Source organism: Coregonus lavaretus (assembly GCF_964263955.1).
Source record: "Coregonus lavaretus genome assembly, chromosome: 25".
NCBI lineage: Eukaryota > Metazoa > Chordata > Actinopteri > Salmoniformes > Salmonidae > Coregonus > Coregonus lavaretus.
In genome coordinates, this window is record NC_140012.1 from 23,985,252 (window position 1) to 24,001,079 (window position 15,828).

At 43.7% G+C, this 15,828-nt stretch overlaps 1 protein-coding gene across 2 annotated transcripts; it reads right to left on the reverse strand.

The window, feature by feature from the left end:
* Nucleotides 1-19: 19 nt before the first annotated feature.
* On the reverse strand, nucleotides 20-14,031 carry LOC311101217 (cdc42 effector protein 1-like). 2 transcript variants are annotated; one of them, XM_084142325.1, is made up of 3 exons: nucleotides 13,889-14,031; nucleotides 7,861-10,998; nucleotides 20-2,179 (listed from the first exon to the last, which is right to left on the reverse strand). In XM_084142325.1, exons 2-3 carry the CDS (start codon nucleotides 8,309-8,311, stop codon nucleotides 1,428-1,430), a joined length of 1,203 nt encoding a protein of 400 aa, XP_083998451.1. In that variant the 5' UTR covers nucleotides 8,312-10,998; nucleotides 13,889-14,031; the 3' UTR covers nucleotides 20-1,427. The 2 variants fall into 2 exon arrangements, with proteins under 2 accessions (XP_083998451.1, XP_083998452.1); XM_084142326.1 differs by lacking the exon at nucleotides 13,889-14,031 and adding an exon at nucleotides 11,334-11,378.
* Nucleotides 14,032-15,828: the final 1,797 nt, after the last annotated feature.

The following is a 15,828-nucleotide window of genomic DNA, read 5'->3' on the forward strand; positions in this document are numbered from 1 at the left end:
TAAAGTATTAATGCCCATGCTTATTAAAAACATTTTATTTCATTTATCATTATAGAAATATCATTGGTATCAATAGCAGCACATTTATGCGGATGGGGGACACTGCTTTTCATAATATAGTCTAAAAAGAGGATTCAACCATTGGTTGACACAATAGCAGACAAGCAGGTGACTATCATATCGAAAAGCAATATGAGAGTTAGCTAGACCCATAATGAATTTGGGAAACATGTCTAAATGGGGTATGATGTAAATATGTGAATTAACAAACTTACAGTAAAAACATTATACTTGTGAATATTACATTGTACAAAATTATCTTCTTCCATTTAACTTCTGAGTAAATTTCTCATGGTTTGTGCTTCATACTGTATCTGTAGAATAAGCAGAAATGAAGTGTTTGTCTTGGGTGTAATCTTCAGGCAAAAGAGGATTGTTTTCCTGTAGTTAACGTCACGTGCTAAGAGTTAAGATCTCTCTCTTGGTGTAGTGTGTTTCCATGGGACTGGTTGGTGGTGAGGGAAAGATGAAGTTGGGTTGAAACCGCTACTGCCTTGTCTTCGTGTCCTGTTTGTTGCCTTGGATAGTTATATGAAATCACACATTGAGCAGTTTTCTTAGAAAGCACACAGTATATTTAACCAGCTGTTAACAGACTTACACATTGTTGTGCAACGTCTTTGGTGTTTCCATCACAGGAGGCTGCTGAGAGGAGAACAGTTCATAATAATGGCTGGAACGGTGCAAATGGAATGGCATCAAACACCTGGAAATCATGTGTTTGATGAATTTGATACCATTCCACCTATTCCACTCCAGTCATTACCACGAGCCCGTCCTCCCCAATTAAGGTGCCACCAACCTCCGGTGGTTTCCATGGTAACTCCTCTGCGTCAGACCACTTTCTGTGGTATATTCTCACACTTTCTACCCCATCTCTTTGTTTCTTTGTTCGCCACTGGTTCCAGTGACCTCTTTTAAAAGCACATGTAGTTAGCTATTATTAGCCTGTTCTAGCTCCTTCCATAATGTATGTTTGCTTGGGGAACTTTCAGCATCCATCATCTTTCAATGAGTCTTTCAACAAATATACTTTCCACCACATTTGGGAGAATTCGGGAACAATATCAAATTCTTTAAGTGAGTCTTCTGACGACATAACATTCAATTTCTCCAAGGAATATTTGAAAATGATGAAGAAGAAGGGTCAATAGAGGCAGTTTCTTAAGACAAAAGACTTTACAAGGAATTAACCAATAATCACAACCCACTGGGCACAGACATCAATTCAACGTCTATTCCATGTTGGTTTCAACGTAATGTAATTGAAATGACATGGAAAAAACATTGATTCAACCAGTGTGTGCCCAGTGGGAAATCTGTAGTAGGTACTTCTGGTTAAACACAATTTAGGCTGTCATTATAGTTCAGACTTTGATTTCCTCCTCCTCCTCATCAGGTGTAATGCAAATGTAAGGGGTTTTCTTCATGGTCTGGCACATGGTCACCTTTCCCTCCAGATCCATCCTCTGCTGCCCCTTCAGGAGCCCTCCAACCCCGTAGAGCACCCCCAGCACATCAGTGGAACCCTGGAACCTCTCACTCTCCATAGCAGGCCTCTGTCTAGAGGGGGAGCCCATCACTAAATCAGGCACCGCCCCTTTAAGATGCTGCTCACCTCCATCCACATTCGTTCTCCTAGCCTCCTCTTCCTCCTCTTCCCACTCCATCCCATATGGACTCTTCCTGCTACTACTACAGTCCTCTCGAAGCAGAGAATCCACCAATGAGGCAGTGGTGGCATCCATCTCCGAGTCCATCTCCGAGCCTTCATTGGTCGCAAACCCGAACGCAGAGCCGCTTGGCTCCTCCGCCTCCTCTGCCTCCCAGGCGTGGCTGGGCTCTGGGTGGCCATTGGGACTGTCAATCAAACCGAACACCTCGCTCATGAGGGAGGGCCCCAGGTCGAAGGTGAAGGATGCCATGGAGGACAAGGAGTCGAACCGGGTCATGTGACCAGGGTCAGAGGTCAGGGTCGGGTCAGCAGAGGAGGACAGGAGGGCGGAGACGTCGGTGAGCGAGCCGCCGTGGGTGTTGGGGGTACAGGAGCCTCCCTGCTGCAACTGACGCTCCGCTGAGCAGGAGAGGCGAGGCAGAGTGACGAAACCTGACTCCAGACCTGAGGTGGAGCAGAGACAGGGAGTTTAAAATAATTTAAAATAATACATGGAATTTCAGTTGGCACCCTAGTTTTACCATTAAATACATTCAGGAATAAACATGTACTTAACAAGTCACATAATAAGTTGCATAGACTCACTCTGTGTTCAATAATAGTTTTTAACATGATTTTTAAATCTTTGTACCCCACTCATACAATTATCTTTAAGGTCCCTCAGTCGAGCAGTGAATTTCAAACACAGATTCAACCACAAAGACCAGGGAAATTTTCCAATGCTTCGCAAAGAAGGGCACCTATTGGTAGATGGGTAAAATAAAATAAAAAAGCAGACATTGAATATCCCTTTCAGCATGGTGAAGTTATTAATTACACTTTGGATGGTGTATCAATACACTCAGTTGCCGGAGAGGAAGGAAACCGCTCAGGGATTTCACCATGAGGCCAATGGTGACTTAAAACAGTTACAGAGTTTAATGGCTGTGATAGGAGAAAACTGAGGATGGATCAACAACTTTGTAGTTACTCCACAATACTAACCTAATTGATAGAGTGAAAAGAAGGAAGCCTGTACAGAATACAAATATTCCAAAACATGCATCCTGTTTGCAACAAGGCACTAAAGTAATACTGCAAAAAATGTGGAAAAGCAATTAACTTTTTGTCCTCAATACAAAGTGTTATATTTGGGGCACATCCAATAAAACACTCTCCATATTTTCAAGCACAGTGGTGGCTGCATCATATCATGGGTATGCTTGTAATTGTTAAGGACTGGGGAGTTATTCAGGATAAAAAAGAAACGGAATGGAGCTAAGCACAGGATCCTAGAGGAAAACCTGGTTCATTCAGCTTTCCACCAGATACTGGGAGATGAATTTACCTTTCAGCAGGACAATAACCTAAAACACAAGGACAAATCTACACTGGATTTGCTTACCAAGAAGACAGTGAATGTTCCTGAGTGGCCGAGTTACAGTTTTGACTTAAATCTGGTTGAAAATCTATGGCAAGACTTGAAAATGGTTGTCTAGCAATGATCAACAACCAATTTGACAGAGCTTAAATACTTTTTTGAAGAACAATGGGCAAATGTTCCACAATCCAGGTATGGAAAACTCTTAAGAGAGACTTACCCAGAAAGACTCACAGCTGTAATTGCTGCCAAAGGTGATTCTAACATGGGTTGAATACTTATCTAATCAACATACTGTATATTAGTGTTTTATTTGTTATTATAATTTTTTACAAATGTTAGCATTTTTTTCCCACAATTAAATCCATTTTAATCCCACTTTGTAACACAACAAAATGTGGAAAAAGTCAAGGGGTGTGAATACTTTCTGAACGCACTGTAGATGCTCTCCAATCACCAACAGAGGGCAGTGTAAACTATGTCATCAAATAGTGAGTCCTGACAGTTTCAAAATGCTGACAACTCCAGCTCTATCTCTATCTCTGAGTTAGACATCATCTCTCAGGCATGCTGTTCCCAGGACAGGTTACTCACATGACATGTCACACACTAGTGCCCTCATGACCTACTGCTTCCATAGCTGAAACCAGACCTGGGATAACTATAGTTTTAACTATTCTTTGTGGATGGTAACATTTGTTTCCGGGGGAAAAAATAGTTACTTTGGAGGTGACTACAACTATTTGAATACAAATCCAGAAAAATAACTACTTTTTAAAGCTATTTGAATACAGATTTCAGAAAGTGAATACTTTTCAAAACTACACTGAACAAAAATATAAACGCAACATGCAACAATTTCAAAGATTTTACTGAGTTACAGTTCATATAAGGAAATCATTAGGCCATAATCCATGGATTTCACATGACTGGGAATACAGATATGCATCTGTTGGTAACAGATACCTTTAAAAAAAGGGGTAGGGGTGTGGATCAGGAAAACAGTCAGTATCTGGTGTGACAGGCATTCTCCTTCACATTGAGTTGATCAGGCTGGTGATTGTGGTCTGTGGAATGTTGTCCCACTCCTCTTCAATGGTAGTACGAAGTTTCTGGATATTGTCGAGAACTGGAACAAGTGGTCGTACACGTCGATCCAGAGCATACCTAAACATCCCTGCTCAATGGGTGACCTGTCTGGTGGGTATGCAGGCCATGGAAGAAAAGGGACATTTTTAGCTTCCAGGAATTGTGTACAGATCCTTGCGACATGAGGCAATGCATTATCATGCTGAAACATGAGGTGATGGCGCCGGATGAATGGCACGACAATGGGACTCAGGATCTCGTCATGCTATCTCTGTGCACTCAAATTGCCATCGATAAAATGCAATTGTGTTCGTTGTCCGTATGCCTACCCATACCATAACCCCACCATGGGGCACTCTGTTCACAACGTTCACATCAGCAAACCGTTCGCCCACACTACGCAATCTGCCTGGTACAGTTGAAACCGGAATTCATCCGTGAAGAGCACACTTCTCCAGTGTGCCAATGGCCATCGAAGGTGAGCATTTGCTCACTGAAGTCTGTTGCAACGCCGAACTGCAGTCAGGTCAAGACCCTAGTGAGGACTACTAGCACGCAGATGAGCTTCCTTGAGACGGTTTCTGACAGTTTGTGCAGAAAGTCTTCGGTTGTGTAAACCCAGAGTTTCATCAGATGTCCGGGTGGCTGGTCTCAGGCGATCCCGCAGATAAAGAAGCCAGATGTGGAGGTCCTGGGCAGGCTTGGTTACACATGGTCTGCGGTTGTGAAGCCGGTTGGACGTACTGCCAAATTCTCTAAAACGACATTGGAGGCGGCTTATGGTAAAGAAATGAACATTAAATTCTCTGGCAACAGCTCTGGTGGACATACCTGCAGTCAGCATGCCAATTACACGCTCCCTCAAAACTTGAGACATCTGTGGCATTGTGTTTTGTGACAAAACTGCACATTTTAGGGTGGCCTTTTATTGTCCTCAGCACAAGGTGTACCTGTGCAATTATCATGCTGTTTTAATCAGCTTCTTGATATGCCACACCTGTCAGGTGGATGGATTATCTTGGCAAAGGAGAAATGCTCACTAACAGGGATGTAAACAAATTTGTTCACAAAATTTGAAAGATATACGCTTTTCGTGTGTATGGAACATTTCTGGGATATTTTATTTCAGCTCATGAAACATGGGACCAACTACATGTTGCGTTTATATTTTTGTTCAGTATATTTGAATACAGTTCTCAGAAATTAACTACTTTTGTAAAATACTTGAATACAGATCTCAGGAAGTGACTCAGGAAACTATCGGATTGGCTGCTTTGAACTAATGGCAGGGCTGTATCTGGAACTGCATGTTGAAGATAAATAGAATGAATAGAGCACACACAATCTCCTATACTATTGCAATCGATCTGACAGTCATATTTGAACCATTTAGTTCCAAAACACTATATACATTATTCATTTAAAATGATTTGTTTATTAAACATGTACCCGTAGGCTGCCACAAATACATACAGAGTTTAAGTGATGAATTCCACATAAACAGGAAAAGAAAACAAAAAAGAAGTGGGCCTCCACCCTCAACCTCCACCCCCAACCTCCACCCACAACCTCCCCCCACTCCTGGAAACCATGTTTCCCACCCCTTCCCACCCCACCTAGCGACTAGGGTTGCTTATAAGTCACCCACCACCCCTTGCTCCCCCTCTCGGCGACGAGTAAAACCCCTCCCTATACCACCCGTTCCCCCGTGGGCCTGAAAGCAAAGAAAGTAAAAAAGATGAATATACACTACCAGTCAAAAGTTTGGACACACCTACTCATTCAAGGGTTTTTCTTTATTTGTACTATTTTTTACGTTGTAGAATAGTAGTGAAGACATCAAAACTATGAAATAACACATATGGAATCATGTAGTAACCAAAAAAGTGTTAAACAAATCAAAATCTATTTTATATTTGAGATTCTTCAAAGTAGTCACCCTTTGCCTTGATGACAGGTTTGCACACTCTTGGCATTCTCTCAACCAACTTCACTTGGAATGCTTTTCCTACAGTCTTGAAGGAGTTCCCACATATGATGAGCACTTGTTGGCTGCTTTTCCTTCACTCTGCGGTCCAACTCATCCCAAACCATCTCAATTGGAGATCATCCGTTCACCCACACCGCATCTCACAAAGACACGGCGGTTGGAACCAAAAATCTCCAATTTGGACTCCAGACCAAAGGACAAATTTCCACCGGTCTAATGTCCATTGCTCGTGTTTCTTGGCCCAAGCAAGTCTCTTCTTCTTATTGGTGTTCTTTAGTAGTGGTTTCTTTGCAGCAATTCGACCATGAAGGCCAGATTCACACAGTCCCCTCTGAACAGTTGATGTTGAGATGTGTCTGTCACTTGAACTCTGTGAAGCATTTATTTGGGATGCAATTTCTGAGGCTGGTAACTCTAATGAACTTATCCTCTGCAGCAGAGGTAACTCTGGGTCTTCCATTCCTGTGGTGGTCCCCATATATATATATATATATATATATATATATATATATATATATATATATATATATATATATATATATATATACAAATTTGCGGGGGATTTTTCAGGGTGTGCTGCAGCACCCTTAGCACCCCTACTTCCCGTGGCTATGTTTGCAAACATTGCAAACAGCAAATTGAATGCTTAGCAATTATAAAGCAATTTCCAAAGTCCTATGTAACAACAATGTTGCAACTACTTACTACACATGTATAAGAACTTGATGTCAGGGGAGATCGTCTATCCATGTCCTGAGGACATCGGGAAATGCCATCAAAACCGGCCACTCTGGATCAGAAGGTTGCATGTTCGATCCCAGTCATGGACACTGGTTTTAAATTAGTTTGTTTTAACCCTATCCCAAACCTTAACCCTTACCTTAACCTCTATCCCATGACTCTGGATCAGAAGGTTGTATGTTCGATCCCAGTTGTGGACACTGTTTTTTTATTTTGGGGTTTTAACCCTATCCCAAACGTTAACCCTTACCTTAACCTCTCTCCCATGACTCTGGATCAGAAGGTTGTATGTTCGATCCCAGTCGTGGACACTGTTTTTTTATTTTGGGGTTTTAACCCTATCCCAAACCTTAACCCTTACCTTAACTATTCGGAAAGAGTGCCTAAGGCAGTCTGACTCGACCTTCACCTCTCCCGAGCCAGTTGGGGAGTTGAGACAAGATCGAAATTGGGGAGAAAAAGGGGGTAAAAAAAATTAAAATAATAATACAGCAGAGAGGTCAGACAGTGAAACATGAGGATATTAATGTGGGGCAGTCAGTCACACAGGGCCTCAGAAAAGACACACAACAGCACAGTAATGCGTCTCTCTCTTATCATCACATAACAAGCTAGAGAGAGTGTGAGGGTTGTTGTGTGTCAGTCAAGGTGATTCATCATGACAGCTGTGGAAAATCTGTCTGAATTACTGTGTAAATGAGAGCATGTTTTCACAGCATGTCCAATGGCAGCTCCTGCTTCTATGTTTGATACATGACCATGTATCAAATCCAAGTCTCATGTATGCCACAAGACGGTGTTAGCCTGCTGAGCTTAAGCCTAGACCTTACGTCCAGGACATACTGCAAGTCTTCACAGGTACGGTTGCATGTTCACTTATTGTGTGGATGCGTCCATATGTTTGTGTATGTGTGTGTATGTGTGTGGGTGTACAGTAAGACTCACCATAACCATAAGTGGTCTCCTCCAGGGAGGTAGGAGAGGTGTGGAAGAGGTTTTTAATAGGGCAGCCGTCCACATCCAGCCGGGGGAGGGACACTGCGTTCTTGATGATGGGGGAGATGGGAGGGGGTGTCGGGGACAGGTCCTTCGACCCCCCCCTGGGACGCTCTGGTGTCTTCCGAACATGCCGGAGGGTCCGAGAGAAGAAAGCCCCGATCTTGTTGTCAGGACTTGTGACGGAATCATCATCCCCGTTTCCGTTGGCGGCCCCACCGTGGTTGCTAAGGAATGAAGTGTCCCCGAACACGTCCCCTCCGCGGCCCACGTGCATGGTGTGGCGGAAGTCTCCCAGCGGAGGGCTGATCATGTCCAAGGTGAGGTCACCTTTGAAACTACGTTTACCCTGAGAGCCGGCCACCAGGCCCTTTAGCCCAGGGATCTTCCCCAGGTTCATGGCGATGGCCAAGGGTATGGTCTTCTAAAAAATTACAAAAATCTGTTTAAATCCACTGAAAGTGGGGATGGATATGGAATTTAAATATCTTTGGCGAAACTGTTAGTGGAGATTTGCTTTAGAAATGCTCCCAGGGGGATTGTGTGCCTCAAAAGTAATGATTGTGATCGTTTAGGTTTTGAATAGAATTCCACCACCAGGTCTTGTAGAGTCAACTTCAGTAATGGAGCAGTCTATTGTATTATTTTGTTATCATGTGCTGTTTGCAATTTCAGTCCCATTTTCTGCTGTTTGTTGTCATCCATATCCAGCTGGATTAAATCAAGAGAAATGGAGGAAAAAAGTATGCAGCTCAGTTCCTGGAATCCACTGACAGTTTGAGTGTGGTCAGAGACGCTGGGCTCGACAGTTGTTTTAGGCTTTGGGTTTATAAAACATCAGCTCAGGAATAACCCCAGTTCCAGCTGCAAATATCCCTCCTGCGGTTGTACACTGGAACCATTTATTAAAAGAAAGCACAAAAATGTATTCAATTCTCCATCTAGGAGAGGCTCAAATGCAGCTATAACAGTCCAGTAACCTTGAGGGGACTTTCTTTGCTAGAGACTGATTTGGTGTATTGATATAGAACCAGGTAAGGGGTCTGGCAGAACACATCACTATCTGGAACATTCAGTCATAAAGTAACTGGATCAGGTTTTTCTACAGACCCTTGCCTTCTGTTAGTCCTCAATGTTCCGGGTTTCAAAGTCCACTGTTCTGGAACCTTCTAAATGTAGACCACAGTAACTCTCCTGACACTTCTCTCGAGAACAAATTCAATGTAAGTCTGTTTTTTGTCTGAGAGTTTCAGGATATTTTGTCTCTCTCTCATCCTGCGCTTTGCTACAACACGAGTGCTACTTAATCATATCACATATTTCCCCAAAATACTTTTTATCTGTCTTCAAAAGCAGAGCAGAGACCCTCATTCAACACTTCAAACTGATCTGACCAGAAGCCCCAAATCTTGTTTACAAACATGCAAAGTATGTGCCACCAGATAAAAACATACTGCTCTATTTTTTGCCATAAATGCATAAAATACTGACAAATATCCTGATAAGAAAATCACTTAGCTGACTTTTATTGCACAAAATACCCCAGTAAGTCAACACTGGCAGGAGGTGTACAAATAATGGACTTTTCCTTTGTTCTCTTTAGCCAGCAAAGTAATGGATATCGCTTTCTGTAATAATTTGATAGTGTAACGTACACTGTTCTTTTAAGAGCTTTCCACTGCCGAGGCCCTCCAACGCGCGATAGCCTGGCTTTATTAATGACTTGAAGCAGACCTCTGAATGGGATTGCGTCAGGGTTAAAGCAGCCTTTTAGTTTGCTCCTGACCACAGTCCCAGGCCCTCTCCTTTAGGTCTCCACTGGCTGGCGTTTTAAGAGGGGCAGCTGGGAGCAGCACAGAGGGAGGAAGTATGCCTCATACCACAGACTGGAAAGAGAGCGAAAGAGAGAGAGCGCGAGAGAGAGAGAGAGAGAGAGAGAGAGAGAGAGAGAGAGAGAGAGAGAGAGAGAGAGAGAGAGAGAGAGAGAGAGAGAGAGAGAGAGAGAGAGAGAGAGAGAGAGAGAGAGAGAGAGAGAGAGAGAGAGAGAGAGAGCAGTACCAGGGGTTCACTTACCAGACCAACAGACTTCTATTAGGTGTGTGTAACTATTAGGTGTAATGTTGAATTTGAGATAGTCTTAACTTCTAGAGAGCATGAACCAGACACTCATAACCAGACTTCATATACTGAGAGTTCAAGCCACCACCTCAACATCCCTTACTAACTCTCCTGTGTGACTGTGAGCTGCAAAGGCAAAAGCAATCATGCACTGGTCAGCTTGTGTGTGAATGTGAGGCAAAGCAGATACTCCTCAGTTTCAACCATGTATTTCAAGTGGAGGAGAGATACCTCAACCCCCGTCACACTGTACTAACAGAAGGGCATGGAGCTCTGTTTTACTGTAATCCTGTTTCAGTCGGAGGATCTTTGGCCCATGCTCAGTGGGGGTCGAGTCTGTCCTTACTGTCCTGAGGGGCACGGAGAGAGAGAGCGAGAGAGAGAGAGAGAGAGAGAGACTTTTTGACCTCTCGTCTGACTCCCGCAGACACAGCTGGAGCCCGAAGGTTTATCCCCACACGTCTTTACGGAATGGTCCTATATGTCTCCTATACGTTCCAGCATCCCCCCCGTGCCCTGTCCTCCTCCTCTCCTTCTGATCCTTTGTTTTCAGAGTTACGCAAATCCAGCCGCCCACACTCCAGGCATCTGATAGAGCAGGGCTGAAACCGAGCACTGGTTGGTTTCAGAAAAAATAACAAAAACAGAAGTTAAGTCTCTAAAAGGTAATAAGTTTAATGCAGTAATCCGGGCAGCTGTCTGTGTCTTCAGAAGGAAAAAGGGGGGTCTCCTCAGGGGATTGGTCGTGGCCTGGATTAGCCCCTAATCCCTGGATCTCTTCTTCTCCTTGCCCGTCCGTCCAGACTCCCTCTTTTTTTGGGCTCTCTCCTCCCTCTTTCTGGGCTCTGTCCTGGCTCTGACCTCACGCTCTCTGGGTCTGTACTGGTTCTCTCAGCCAGACCTGCTGGTTATCTGCTGGTTATCTGGGTCTGAGAAGCTACCTTGGCCTCACTGAAAACATGCTGTCTGCTGTGGGAGAGAGAGAGAGAGGGGGACACAGGGAGTTAGACATGGTAGGGCATGGTACTGGTACATAGGTAAGGCAGACATAGAAATATAATGAAACATAAATCCTCTGGTATTTGGAGTGCAGCTGTTACTGACAGTTGTTTTCAAAGTTTAATTAAACGTTTAATTTGTATTCCACATTTTTTCCACTCCTTTTCCTGCCACTACCCAAGTAGTAACTATATAATAGATTATGTTTGATTGTAATTCAACTGGCTCAACATTTCTAAACAAATCTCATAACGGCAAAACTCCAAAATTACACAAGCTGAGTATTAAGGGGGTTTCCCAAATACCTCTTCTGTAGGCTACATCACAGACCCATCCAGCCAATCCACCCCCTCCACCATGTAGCTGCCATACCTGTGAGCCAAGGTGAGGTATGGTAGATGTTCACTGCCTGGCCTGTGAGGTATGGTATGCTTTCATCCCAAATGGCAGCCTATAACTTATATAGTGCACTACTTTTGACCAGGGTCCATATGTCTCTGGTCAAAAGTAGTGCACTATGTAGTGAATAGGGTGCCATTTGGGACACACTCTAGATGTTACCCAGAGAAGCCAGGCTCTAATAGGAGCCGTGTGTGTGAACACATTCCTGGGAACAACATCACTGGACTCTCTCTCTCCATTACAACCATCACATCAGAGAGAGAAGAGAAGAACCCAACCACATCCCTGATTAGAAACACCTTTAAGTCTAATCCCCCTTTCCTTCTCTGAGGCTGGTTGGCTATATTACAGTACTGTATGAAGATCTCATGGTTTGGAAAGATACAGCTGGCACACACACATGCAAAAAACACACGGCTAGATCAATGGACTGGAGAGATACTGTACTGTACTATCAATAATCTTTTATTGAATTGAATGAGTCAGGATTTTATACAGAATTATGTTTTGTTGGGTATACCAACCAGTATTCATTTGACCCCTCTCCTCCTTTCCAAACTCCAGTCCTATTTTAAGTCACTTACTCACTAACTAAGTTAACCAGGTGAACAAACATACAAGATAAGGCTGCATTTTTTCACTCCCCCTGCAACATCCAAATAATTGTTCTTCCTCTTAGCTGTACTCTATTTGAATCCAAGGAAACTAGAGCAACACTTCCCCTAAGACAATATTTTTTTGTAATGCTTCTTCAACAAACATCCATAGGCATAGGCTCTTGAAGCGTCTATCCTTCCTTTATCCTTTGTCCTTCTTTGCCCCCCTTTCATCGCTCTCTCTCCCGCCCTCCCCCCTCACTCTCTCTCTACACCTCTTTCTCTCTCTCTCTCTCTCTCCATTTGGCATTTGCCATGCTGTTGTGGACAGACTTTGAAGGGGTCAGGGAGGGAATGAGTCAGGCCCATTTGGTGACGTTGACAGGTCATGATGGAGCATGTATCCCTTTGCTCTTTATGTGTGGCAACCAAGACACCAACAACAAGTAGCCTCAGGTGTTAAAACAGACAGTGCGTCCATACTGGGAATTCACACCTCCTAAACTGACCTCTTTCCTGGTTGCGTCAAACAAAGATGGTGGATAAATGAAGATAGTTCACCCAGACCATTTACCATTGGATTTTTTTCTCTGCTTAATGGGATGACTCTCCCATAGACACAAATACGATAGCAGCTGGGTCTGGTCTGATTAGGTAATTGAATTCAATGTAACCAGAAAAAACCTGCGAGTGGGGTGTCTTGCTTCTTCTTCCGTCTCTGGCGTCAATGACACAGGGGTCACATGGGAGGATTGTGGGGCACAGGTACAATTGTCCAGAGTTAAAATTAAGGAATCTCATTGGATGAGGCCAACAGGGAAGGAATGCCCCAACTCTACATTCCAATACCGCATCATCAGATTCTGATTCTAGGTGTTTGATGGTTATTCTGGTTAAATATGCACGAGTAAAGCCGGCTGCAGGACAAAATTGAAAACCCAAAATCAATAGAGGCATGAGATGGTCAAACAGGTCTACTGTGGCCATGCGTAAGCTAGAGTAGATCAATCAGACCTGCCTGGTGTTGCAGGCAGAGCGCCAGGAAAACATTGCTATTGAATAACACACACGTTATCACAGAGCCTGCTCTCTCCATTGATCTGCCTGGTGTGTGAAGCTAACAAGCTCTCCAATCAATTGTATTGTCTGATCTCCCTAATGAGGTCAGAGTAATGAGACCTCTGTTATGTAGTGTTGCTACCCTTGACATTTGGAGCAGGGGCTACATCATTAACTTGTTGATATGTGAGTTAGGGGGTCCCCCTACAGTTTAATAACAGTGCTGTTACACAAGTCATTTTGATTAATTGTTGAATCCTCAATGGTACATTTTCTGATTCACCCCATTAAACATCAGATGAACATATATGCTGAATGCAGACCACAGGAGAGGATAGATTAATATAATTTGTGGACAATATTGTTGATCTGCTAAGACCTAAGCATAGACCAGTGATATATTGCAACACAAGCAACCCTAAATATAATGCATGACAGATTATGTTTCATGCCAAATGATCTATGGACAGTCACCCACAACACTTTTACCACAATAACAAATGTGCATGTTAGGCTACAGTTAGGCTACAGAGCCATAGAACCATATACATAGGCAGCCTTCATAGTTTCGGATATCAAATATGAAGACTTGATTGTGAATAGACAGCAAGAGAACATCAAACATTTTAACACAAAAAAGCTTTCCTCCATACTTTACTTTCAGTTGACACAGAGTCTATTGATATTTGAGAGATTACATTTATAGAAGGCTAATTAATAGACGTAATAATTAAACAAATAGCCTAATGAAATGAGAGGCTACATGAGCAAAATAAAAAAGTTGAGTGTAAAGAAAAACTTACCTGGGCAAGTAGACTAAGAGACGTTCACACAGACAGGATACGATTAAAAACCAGTACTTTTTATGATAACCCACAAAATCCGTAGTATCATGAAGTATTGTGATTTCTAGTCGCCGGTCTTGTAGCGGGACAAGTGCCGCTAGTGCGTTCAGCTTCACTAGAATGAGTTTGAGTAGGCAGTGAAGAAGGGGGCGGGCTAGTCAAAAACTGATGACGAGGCCATCATCGAATCAGCAGCAGCGAAACAGTCAAGGGGAATTTACTGTATGAAGGAGCTAGTGATACACGGGTTGACTCATAACCTGCAGTCCCGCAGTTATATCCGCGGGGCAGGCGGGTTTAGGGTCATTAAGTATTGTGTGGATGAAGGGCAGATGGGTGGGTGGCAAGGGGGTTGAATAAAGATAAAACAATATTTAAAAACATCCATAAATGTATAATTATTGTGCAATTTATATCTATAGGCTACATTGAGGTTCTTTCATTATTTGTAGGATATCTGGCATTAGTGCTTAAGCCTGAGCTTTAGGGCCTAACTGTACCCATGCCAAACAGCCTACATGCCAAACGCCAAATGCTTTTGGGAATGGGCAGGAAAATGGGGGCTGTAGTGGAGAGGGTTGAGAGCTTCAAGTTCCTCGGTGTCCACATCACTAAGGGCCTATCATGGTCCAAACACACCAGCAATGTTGTGAAGAGGGCACGACAACACCTCTTCCCCCTCTGGAGGCAGAAAAGACTTGGCATGGACACTCAGATCCTCAAAAAGTTATACAGCTGCACCACTAAGAGCATCTTGACTGGCTGCATCGCTGTTGGCTATGGCAACTGCTCGGCATTGACCGCAAGGCGTCGTGGGTACGGCCCAGTACCGTGTCAGAGGAAGGCCCTAAAAAGTGTCAAAGACTCCAGACACCCAAGTCATAGACTGTTCTCTCTGCTACCGCACGGCAAGTGGTCCCGGAGCGCCAAGTCTGGGACCAAAAGGCTCCTGAACAGCTTCTACCCCCAAGCCATAAGACTGCTGAACAGTTCATCAAATGGCTACCCAGACAATTTACATTGACCCCCTTTATTATATATGTATTTATCTTAATTGTTTTGCACTGACTCCCTTGCACTGGCTCTATGCACACTCACTAGACTCTACCCACACACTCACACATACTGCACTGACACTCCACACACACACACACACTTCACATATGCTGCTGCTACTCTATTTAATATATATCCTGATTGCCTAGTCACTTTTACCCCTACCAACATGTACATACTGTATTACCTCAATTACCTCGTACCCCGGCTCATTGACTCGGTACTGGTACTCCTTGTATATATACCCTCGTTATTGCTTTTACTGTGTTATTATTTCAGTTTTGTATTTATAGTGATGAATCATGCTTCACCATCTGGCAGTCCGACGGACGAATCTGAGTTTGGCGGATGCCAGGAGAAAGCTAGCTGCCCCAATGCATAGTGCCAACTGTAAAGTTTGGTGGAGGAGGAATAATGGTCTGGGGCTGTTTTTCATGGTTCGAGCTAGGCCCCTTAGTTCCAGTGAAGGGAAATCTTAATGCTACAGCATACAATGACATTCTAGACGATTCTGTGTTTCCAACTTCGTGGCAACAGTTTGGGGAAGGCCCTTTCCTGTTTCAGCATGACAATGCCCCCGTGCACAAAGCGAGGTCCATACAGAAATGGTTTGTTGAGATCGGTGTGGAAGAACTTGACTGGCATGCACAGAGCCCTGACCTCAACCCCATCGAACACCTTTGGGATGTATTGGTACGCCGACTGCGAGACAGGTCTAATCGCCCAACATCAGTGCTCGACCTCACTAATGCTCTTGTGGCTGAATGGAAGCAAGTCCCCGCAGCAATGTTCCAACATCTAGTGGAAAGCCTTCCCAGAAGAGTGGAGGCTGTTATAGCAGC

Excerpts from the sequence above, each read along its gene's own strand:
- LOC311101217 (XM_084142325.1), bottom strand. The coding sequence starts at position 8,311 with ATGAACCTGGGGAAGATCCCTGGGCTAAAGGGCCTGGTGGCCGGCTCT. Across the intron at positions 2,180-7,860 it reads GGAGACCACTTATGGTTATG|GTCTGGAGTCAGGTTTCGTC; the intron begins GTGAGTCTTACT and ends GCTCCACCTCAG.